We start from the raw sequence: 10,404 nt of genomic DNA on the forward strand, positions 1-10,404 counted from the left end.
CTCCCTGGTGGGGTCAGGACGGGGCCTCATCTTTTTACTTCCGGCTGTTTCCCAGCCTTTTTTGCTTCCTTCAGGGATAAGCGAGGGGGCAGCAAGGAAGGGCAGGCCTTGGTTTCTGTTTCCCAGCTTTGCTGCTGCGTCCCAGAATCTGGGAGGGTGAAGGGCTGCAAGAGAGCAGGCTGGGTGTTTCTGAGTGGCCACTTCCGCTGGGAAGCAGCTGTATCTCCTGTCACCCAATGGAGCAGGTGGGTCAGATGACCACACCAGTTCCATAACCTTGGGGCAGCCATTGTCCCCGTCCACACCTTGGTCTGTCTCTTCAGCAACACGGCAGAGCCAGAATGAATACCACCAAGGTCCCTTCCTGGGCCAAGGTTCTGCTTCTTTAAAGCAAAGCCATCATTTCTGTAGTCTGATTTGGGTTTTAACTGGCAACGTTCTAAGTTTCAAGTACCTAGTCCCTTAGGAGATCCTTAAAAGAGAACGTTTATCCAAATGCAAAAAATTGTGGAGTTAAATGAGATGGTAATTTCTGCCCTCCCAACCCGCTGGCTTAAGGCTCAGAGATCGTACAAGGTAGTGAGGGAAATGGTTTTGTAAACTCTGAGTCATCAGCGGTGAGAGGTGTTACAATTACTGCTGTGTTGTACTTGTCATCACATCGATGGCAGCCACACCAAGTGGCCTGTCCTTGTCACTGCTTTCCAAAGGGCAGGATTGTTCCTGGTGTGATTAGTCCACACAAGTGCCACGTTACAGGTCTCACTTCCTCCTCTTTGCCCTATGTCCTTAGACGACACTTTCTACCAGGATCTTTCTGGACATCAAGGCAACTCAGAAGCCCTTGGGGACCGCTCAGCCCTGTGGCCAACACTGGAGCCGATGGGCCCGGCCCAGCCCAGCCCACAGCAGCCCTTTCCCCTCCAGCCCAGCTCCTACCCAGCAGGAGGAGGTTCCGGGCAGACGGGGGTCCCGGTGCCTCTTTACTCAGTTCCTGAGGCCCATCTGCCAGGGACCGGTGGCAGCGTGGCGGTGACAGGGACTCCTGGAGGAAGGGCCTGGGAGGAAGCCCAGCAGATGCACCCGCCCCCCGGTAAGACCTGCCAGCGAGGCAGCGAACTTGGGTGACGAGGTATCTAGGGGTGCAAGCAGAAGAGGGAGGTGCAGGGACCAGTGCAGGGTGTGGGGTGGGACCTGGTAAAGCCCTGAGTGGTGGGTGTGCACATGACTGAGGGCCTGGTACTTCACGTTCTTCTGAGGGAGACGGCTCTCTCCCAGTCCAGCCCACGTGTCTACTGGGACAAGCATAGCACAGCCAACCGCAGCCGCTCTTGCCATCCCCTTGGATTCTGTAGTTTCAAGGATCTCGGCTGGAGAAGGCAAGGAAATGCCACCTGTGCCTGGAGCTGTAGTTTAGGCCAAGTCCTCTTTCTGAAGTCATCAGCGTCAGGGACTGCGGGCAGAGGCTCGTGCTTCTGTCTTCTCCCATCAGGCCTTGGACAACAGGGGCCGAGTATGGGTGAGCATTGCTGAGTGATGCCAGGGAAGTGCGGGAAACCACGCAGAAGGATCAGATCTTAGAGCTTCTAAGACAAGGTCCTGTCCAAGATGGGAGACTCACATGGAGGGGAAGGTCAGGGAGGATCCCTGCAATCCAGCTTGACGTGGCCCTGATTTCCGGGGTTCCTGAGGAAGGACCTTGGTTCAGGGTGAAGGTTGGGTGAGCAGCACATCCTGGGGTGGCTGGAATTCAGAGGCTTGTGCAAATGGACTTTGCATTTACTGTGATGCACTTGGGGCTATGGGCAGCTCAGAGCTCTAGCTGCTTTGCAGTTAGGAAAGCCAACTGTGTCCCCATTACCCTTCGTCAGGATAGATGGGAAAGGCCCCACTTCACATCACGATTTCTGTTGTGTTTTGTGCCATAGGAGAGAACACAGTGTCTCCAGAAACCTTCCAGCAACCTGATGGGCAGAAGGTTGTTTCCAAACCACAGGTGAGAGGACAGAGCCCAGCAGATGCGGTGCCCACTCTGAGCTGTGGGTTTCCTTCAGTTGCCACGGTTTCACAGATGCCTTCCTGTGCCTTGCACCAGCCCTCTCTTCCATGTTTCACCTTGTTTCTTTCTACACCAGATCCTGCGAGGTGGAGAGGAGGCTTGTTCCGGTTCATGTTCAGTCCTGCCAACCTGTATCCATGGGGGCAGGGCCGGCAGGGCTGGGTGTAGCTTTGAACTCACACATCTGCTCCCTCTGATGCCCTCTTCTTACTGTTGCACTGAACACTTGCTGTGCTCTGCCCCACCATGGAAGACTCTTGACATTTCTTTCTTTCTTTTAATTTTTACCTTGCTTTATTTCCAAGAAGGACCTACCGCAGTTGTATCTCTTCTGCCCAGGTGTGCTGTCAGGTCTTGGAGGGAACCACGTCTAAGTAATTATCCAGCCAGCTGTTGAATGAATGAATCCCTTCCCTCCAACAGCAGGCATTGCTGGTCCCAAACCTGCCTGGCTGGATGCGAACTTCCTCAAGTCGTAACCGGGCTGCAAGGCTTAAAACACTTTTATGCTTTACTTTTTTTTTTTTTCTAACTGAAAAATTAGTACGTTATTGTTATAGATAACTTGAAAAATGAAGAAAAAGTGTCATATGAAGAGTCAAACAGACATCACTCAGAAGCCCATAGTCAAATATTTTCGTTATTTCCTTCTAAAATGTTTTCTATGTACGGGTTTCTCCTGCTCTCCGAATGTAGAGCCTTTCCATGAAACCTTTTGTACGTCTCAATGGCATGAAGGGAAGAAGCAGTTACCTCAGTACACATCTTGCCAACAACGCACAAAATAAATCGAAAGGAAGTACAGGTGCTCACAGATACAGCTCAAAGCTATGGCATCTTGATGCGGAGATGCTGAGCGTAGTTTCTGGGAAGGAGCTTGGCAGGCCACTCTCGCTGCTTGGGGTACGCTCTGCCTCTATAACGGCTCCCACAAAACAAACGCTGAATGCTTTTTTCACTTTCTGCCTTTTTTTTGTAAAAGTGAAAATCCTCTTTGGACTCTTTTTTGGTTAGGGAAAACAGGTACTAATGTAGGTCTTTGGTAAAAGCGAAGTGGCATAATGCCAACTTTCAGAAAGTGGGGGAGACCTGTCTGTGTGTATACGTGTGTCTATAAATGTGTATACATACGCACATGTGTTTTTAAATGGTTAAGAACATATGCAGGTGAAACTATATTTTCTATTTATTTAATACGATAAAATTGAGATTTTCCATGTCATTCCCAAATAGGATTTTTAATATTGGTGTGAGAAAATCCATTGTATGGAAATACCATCACTCATGCATTTATTCATTCACAAATACTGAGCTCCTACAACATACCTGGCACTGTTACAGGGGCTGGGGGTACCCAGGGACGCAGACTAAGCCTGCCCTCCTGGGGCTTCTGTTCCGTGGAGGTGACTGCAAATAAACCACTGTGTGCATGAGGGATGTTACTTTACACGGAGTGGAAGGGAAGGCATCTCTGAGGTCAGCATGGAGGGTGGACGGAAGCCAGGCGAGTATTCAGGGAACAAGTGTTCCGGGCAGAGGGAATAGGGAGAGCAAAGGGCCTATGATGGGACTGACTTGGTACAGTCGAGGAAGAGCATGGAGTCACTGTATCTAGAAAGTGGGGAGCAACAGGGGAGAGGGCTAAGAAGCAAGACCAGAGAGGCAGAGAGAGACTGGGTCATGGAGGGCCTGGTAGGCCCTGGAAGGAGCTCAGATTTTAATTCATCTTTCCCCCATTGTTAAAACACTTCAAGTGTGTCTCTTTTCTTTCCTACTCTTTCTCACTACTCCTCCCTTCTCTTGCCCTCCTATGTAAAACACAATGATGGACATTCTAGTATATAAGCCCTTGTCTATTCCTCCAATTTATTCAAATAGGAGAAATTCCTAGAAGGAGAGTCAGACTGCTTAAGTTTAAATCCTTGCTCTGCCGTTTACTAGTTATGTGACCTTAGGTTGCTTAACCTTTCTTTTTTTTTATAAATTTATTTATTTTTGGCTGCGTTGGGTCTTCGTTGCTGCACTTGGGCTTTCTCTGGTTGCTTCGAGTGGTGGCTTCTCTTGTTGCGGAGCACGGGCTCTCCCCACTGCTTTACTGAGCAGGTCAGGTGAGGGAGTATGTGTAAATGTGCCTTTGCAACCTGTCAAGTGCTATAAAAATGCTACTTCTGGGCTTCCCTGGTGGTGCAGTGGTTGAGAGTCCGCCTGCCGATGCAGGGGACACGGGTTCGTGCCCCGGTCCGGGAAGATCCCACATGCCGCGGAGTGGCTGGGCCCGTGAGCCATGGCCGCTGAGCCTGCGCGTCCGGAGCCTGTGCTCTGCAACGGGAGAGGCCACAACAGTGAGAGGCCCGTGTACCGCAAAAAAAAAAAAAAATGCTACTTCTGTTTTCTTTAATCCCAGGTGCCACTGATTCCCAGAGCACGAAATATTTCTGAGAGTTCCACTGTATCAGTCAAGGAGGATGACGGGGAGTCCTCCGATGAGGCAGAGAAGAAAAAGTCTTCCGAAAACACCGCCCAGAGAGGAAAGCTCGGAGACGCGAAGGAGAATACAAAGGTGGAGGGATTCTTCTGTTCCCAGATGGCGGAGCAGAGCTGGGAATCTGGGCTTTGGTGGTGCCCCTGCCCCTCCTGTCTCACCAGCATCACAGGTGGGGGAGGCTGGCTAATCTCATTCAGAGGGAGAAGCAACCCTGCAGGCCACAGAACTCGCCCTCCTCCCTCCAGGGCTTGGGGTTTGGCTGGCTTAGCTGGTTTCGCCCGAAGCCCACCGGCGACGCGCCCCCCTCTGGAGATGAGGACGCATCTGACAGTCCTGACTCTGAGGTAACCTGGGCAGGGAGGGCGCGGAAGTTCCCCCTTCCAGGGGCCCTAGGAGGGTCTGGAGCTGGCATCGCTACCCTGGGCCAGGTGAAACAGGTTTAGTGATGGAAGATTGTGGGAAACAAATTGGTCCAGTGAGGAGAAAGGCAGATGATGAAAGGCCTTAGAAATCAGGATGAAGAATTTTAACTTTCGAGGGCCAGGAGTTAACTTGGATCATTGAGCAGAGGACCGGCATAAAGAAAATGGAACTTGGGGGAGAGAAGGCCAGCATCTGGCCGCCATGTGGGCCCTGCAGGAGTACAAGCAGGCAGCACCGGTTTATTTACCGTCAGCGACACCTTCCTTTCTGCACTAAGCAGGAAGCCCCCCGAGCATCTGCTCCTCCCAGGCCCAGCCCGGGCCTCTCCCCGACGCCGCCCCCAGCTCCCCAGTCTCTGCCGGACGCCGGCGCCTTCTCCAGGGACACAGGTACCGCCAACCTCATGTCCTCTGGGCTGTCTGTGGTCCTCTCTGCACTCCCCGGGGGCGTGGGGGTGCCTTCTGGGAGTGGGGACTCCTCTGTCCCGAGCAGCGGGAACACCCCTGACTCATTGCTTCCTAGGTGGCAGTGAAGCCCGAGGATCAGCGTCCGGGGCGGGGAGAGCCGAGGGCACGGGGAATGGAGGCTTGTTGGGACCTCAGGTGAGCAGCCCACCAGCCGCCTCTGTGCGGACTGAACTTTCACGTGGGCTGTAGTTGCCGCCCTGTGAGGGCCTGACGCGTGGAGGATATGGAGAAAGCTTCTGTATTAGTTTGCTAGGGCTGCCAGAACGAGGTATCAGAGACTGTGCCATTTAAACACCAGAAACTTACTTCCTCCCGGTTCTGGAGGCTGGAGATCTGAGATGAAGGTGCCGGCCGTGTGGGTTTCCCCCACAGCTTCTCTCCTTGGCTTGCAGCTGGCCATCTTCTCCCTGAGTCTTTACATGGTCTTACCTCAGTGTGTGTCTATGTCCAAATTTTCTCTTCTTATAAGAACACCAATCATAATGGGTTAGGGCCACTCTAATGGCTTCATGTTACCTTAATCACCTCTTTAACTTTTTTTTTTTTTTTTGCGGTACGTGGGCCTCTCACCGCCGTGGCCTCTCCCGCTGCGGAGCAGAGGCTCCAGACACGCAGGCTCAGCGGCCATGGCTCACGGGCCCAGCCGCTCCATGGCATGTGAGATCTTCTCAGACTGGGGCACGAACCCGTGTTCCCTGCATTGGCAGGTGAACTCTCAGCCACCGCGCCACCAGGGAAGCCCCTTTAATCACCTCTTTTTAAAATTTTATTTATTTATTTTAAATATTTATTTATTATTATTTATTTTTTTTGCGGTACGCGGGCTTCTCACCGCTGTGGCCTCTCCCGCTGCAGTGCACAGGCTCCGGACGCGCAGGCTCAGCAGCCATGGCTCACGGGCCCAGCCGCTCCGCGGCATGTGGGATCCTCCCGGACCAGGGCATGAACCCATGTCCCCTGCATCAGCAGGTGGACTCTCAAACACTGCGCCACCAGGGAAGCCCTTAATCACCTCTGTAAAGACCCTGTCTCCAAATACATTCTGAGGTGCTGGGGTTAGGACTTCAACATATGAAGTTTGCGGGGAACAGGAGTTAGCCCATAACTGCTTCCTTAGGTGATGTCTAGAGAACAGCCTTGGGACTTCCCTGGTGGTCCAGTGGTTAAGACTATGTGCTTCCACTGCAGGGGTCGTGGGTTCAATCCCTGGTTGGGAAACTAAGATCCTGCATGCCATGTGGCATGGCCAAAAAAAAAAAAAAAAAAAGAGAACAGCCTCTGTCCCTGTCCCAGTAGGAGCCAGAGTTCACCAGTATCCTTGGCAAGGGCTGTGATAAACTCTTGATGAATTGTCCACACCAGGATGGATTTCATGCCAACTGCTAGGAAAACATGTTTATTTCTTGTGGCCTGGTTACAGCACTCTTGTAGTATTCCAGGTCTTTCAAAGAATATGAGGTTACTTTTTATGATGCTATTAATACATTTATTATGACCTTTTCTTCTCATGCAGCAGCACCAAGGCTCTGCAATGCCACCCTTGACCCAGGGGTTGGCTGTGCCCACTTGAACCCCGTTTGTTTGTTCATGATTCCCTGAGCTCTATCACATCTGCATCTCTTGACCAAAGTTGATGCTCAGGGAAGCCCTTGATGTTCTGGAATCTGGGGAGTGGTGATTAAGAGGATTTTCCATTATTTTCCATCACAGGGTGTTTCCTCTGGGCTCTACTTCAACCCTGGTGTTCTGCTTCCCCCACCCACCTTGAAAGGGGCTGTCCCTCTCTACAACCCATCCCAGGTCCCCCAGGTAAGGAGGCCCTGAGGGAGAGGGGTTAGGAGCATGGGTTCTGGATTAAGGAGACCAAGGTTTATATCTTACTTATAACAAATTACTGTGCCTGAGTTCTTGAGCAATGACTAACCTCTCTAAGCCTCAGTTTCTGCATCTGTAAAATGGGGTTAGTAGTAGCTACCTCAGCGGGTAGTTGTGAGGATTAAACCGGAGCATGTATGTGAAGGGCCTGGCACTCAGAAAATGCTCAGTCAATGTCACTATTATTAATATTTCACTTGACCTTTCGTAAGTCTTGAGACTCAGGAGAGACAATTGGTGTTGGTGTCAATGGTGTGGTTGCACCAGGGCTGTGTCCTGGGGGCGAGGGGATCATTGCAAAGTTTGATTGAAGCTAAACTCCCTGCTTCTGCATGATCTGAGGCAGACTGCTTGTTCTGATGCATTACTGGCCTCCCTTCTATATAAAGTTGAATTTCTTTCTCCTTATTTAAGAGGTGAAGGTGTTGGGTGAAAGCAAATACTGAGAACACCACCATGGGAAGCCAAATACAGCAGAAGGGTTTCTAGACCCTCAGGATGCCCAAGCTCAATCCAGCCAGTCAGCCCTGGTCGGAGTCATGCTTGGGGCTATAATCTAGTGCCACGCTTGTTCTTTTCCAGCTCTCCATGGCTACCAGCCTGAACCGGCCAAATCGCCTAGCTCAGCGCCGCTATCCAACCCAGCAGTGACGAGAAGGACCACCCATCCCAGGCTGGTCTCCCTGAAGCATAACTTTTATGTTGTTCTCATTTCTTAATCTCCCAGCCCCTCTGCCACATCAGGGCCCCCAAGAGGGTTGTGCTAGCCTGTTGCCTCCATGGGACATAGAGAACGCAAGGGGACAGGGTCTCCCAGGACATAGCTCAGTTCAGTGTCTTAAGATTAGCTTCAGAATGATGGTGCAGATGGCTTCATCGGATGGAAAAACTGGGCATAACAGCAGACTGGAGGTGAGCAGAATGCTGTGGCAGCAGCACTTAGAATGTCGCTTGAGATCCTCGGGAGATTCAGGGCCTAAGAATCCCACTGCTGGAATCAGTGATGACACCACTGGGCTCAGCAGCAGGAAATGACTGGGGGAGAGGCACTCAGGGCAATATTCTAGACTAACTTGCACAGGCTCCGGACGCGCAGGCTCAGCGGCCATGGCTCACGGGCCCAGCTGCTCCGTGGCATGTGGCATCTTCCCGGACCGGGACACGAACCCGTGTCCCCTGCATCGGCAGGCGGACTCTCAACCACTGCGCCACCAGGGAAGCCCTAGACTAACTTTGACTTCTTCCTCAGCCTTAGTTACAGACCAATTCTTGGCTCTAGTTAGCAAAAGAGTTTTGAATCTCGGAAACTTATCATTGTTTCCCGTCATCATTCCCTCTTGGGTGACATTTTGGCAGTTTCCCTCTTGGTTTTAGTTTTGTGCACATTTTTTATGTGGTTCAGATTAATTATATTTCTCTCACTTTCTTAGCTGGTCCTATTTTTCCACATTCTGGCATCTGGCTATCAAGTTAGATTGCTGTAGGCATCATATTGTCATGGTAACTACTGAACCTAATGATGCAGATGGATGGAACATCAGTGTAATAAAGGATGGAAAATGTTCCCTAAAAATTCACTCCTTCCATAAGAGAGGAGGAATGAGTGCCCGAGTTTGTTAATACCTCCCTTCCTGCCTTGGGCCTTTGCAAATGGATGTTCGGAGGGTCAGAGGAGCCGGAGGGAGGAGGGGGACATCTTGGAAATTTCCATTTCTCCTTTCAAACCCACAATAGGAGTAACTCTTGCGTTTGTCAGATTTGCTGAAAATTATTCCTCACAAAGAACATTCTTTGTATGTGTAATTGTACATACAGGTTTTGTACTTTAACGTAATATGGTTCTGATGTTGATAGCGATTAAACCACATAATTTTATAGCAGATGCTTGTCTCCGGCTGGTTTTTGCAGAGGGAGAGAGCACACTGAGTGGTCTCTTCCCTGAAGTCTTTCTAATAATGGTTTCATTGTGTGATAGGTGCAAACAGCTGGTAAAAGCCCTTTGTTAATGAAGAATCTAGGGAATGATCCTCTTAACTTCTAAGTCTACTGCTATTTTTTCAGTTAAAAAAATATGGACAAAAGCTCCTCTGATGCAAATTGGTTACTCTGTTAACTAAATATTGCATGTTCTGTTCTCTAAAAAGTTTATTCATCTCTCAGATTAAATTGGGAAATGTGTGCACCAGTGTTTTTCATCTAGAAGGCCCTCAGTAAGTGCTGTTCCCTTTTTCCCTAAAAAAGACTGCAGCCCCTTCAGTTTGGTATGCTGACACCCAGTGGCGGTACCATGTCAGTAGTTTGTGAGTTTCATAGGCACCAAATTGTTTAGACTTGAATCCTGGCTCATCCACAGTTCATCTTGTAGTCTTGGACAGGGTTATCTAACTGTCCTGTGCTTTAGTTCCCTCATCTATAAAATGAGGATGATAATTACAATAGTACCTACCATATAGGGACAGTGCAAGAATTAAAGGAGTCAAGCTCTTAAAAAAGTACCTAGTACATGCTAAGCATTTTATGTGTGTGTTTTAAAAAAATTATTAGTATATAATCTAATAAGTAAAATTGCCTTATCTTGTTGCCTGTGATTTTAAACTGTGGATTTTTCATTCTTTTTTTAAAAAATTATATTTTTGAAGTATAGTTGATTAATTCCTGTTGCACAGCAAAGTGATTCAGTTATACATATATACATTCTTTTTTAATATTCTCTCCCATTGTGGTTTATCACAGGCTATTGAATATAGTTCCCTGTGCTATACAGTAGGACCTTGTTGTTTATCCATTCTGTATATAATAGTTTGCATCTGCTAATCCCAAATTCCCAACCCATGCCTCCCCCACTCCCCCTCCGCCTTGGCAACCACAAGTCTGTTTTCTGTGTCTGTGAGTCTGTTTCTGTTTTGTAAATAAGTTCATTTGCGTCATATTTTAGATTCCACGTATACGTGATATATGGTATTTGTCTTTCTCTTTCTGAATTATTTCACATAGTATGGTAACCTCTAGGTCCATCCATGTTGCTGCAAATGGCATTACTTCATTCTTTTTTATGGCTGAGTAGTATTCCATTGTATATATGTACCACATCTTCT

The 10,404-nt window shown here is 49.3% G+C and overlaps 1 protein-coding gene across 1 annotated transcript in view; it reads left to right on the forward strand.

Moving 5' to 3' along the window:
• The window catches only part of SEC16B (SEC16 homolog B, endoplasmic reticulum export factor), a 94,336-nt gene extending 85,170 nt beyond the window's left edge, over nt 1-9,166 (forward strand). Inside the window, exons 19-26 of the mRNA XM_060295925.1 lie at nt 794-1,093; nt 1,929-1,996; nt 4,464-4,619; nt 4,790-4,888; nt 5,248-5,356; nt 5,490-5,569; nt 7,145-7,243; nt 7,892-9,166. Of these exons, the coding sequence (XP_060151908.1) occupies nt 794-1,093; nt 1,929-1,996; nt 4,464-4,619; nt 4,790-4,888; nt 5,248-5,356; nt 5,490-5,569; nt 7,145-7,243; nt 7,892-7,960 (980 nt within the window). The 3' untranslated portion in view covers nt 7,961-9,166. The remainder of the gene's footprint in view (nt 1-793; nt 1,094-1,928; nt 1,997-4,463; nt 4,620-4,789; nt 4,889-5,247; nt 5,357-5,489; nt 5,570-7,144; nt 7,244-7,891) is intronic.
• The last annotated feature ends 1,238 nt before the right edge of the window (nt 9,167-10,404 follow it).

This window comes from Globicephala melas, chromosome 1 (assembly GCF_963455315.2).
Source record: "Globicephala melas chromosome 1, mGloMel1.2, whole genome shotgun sequence".
In the NCBI taxonomy this organism is placed as follows: domain Eukaryota; kingdom Metazoa; phylum Chordata; class Mammalia; order Artiodactyla; family Delphinidae; genus Globicephala; species Globicephala melas.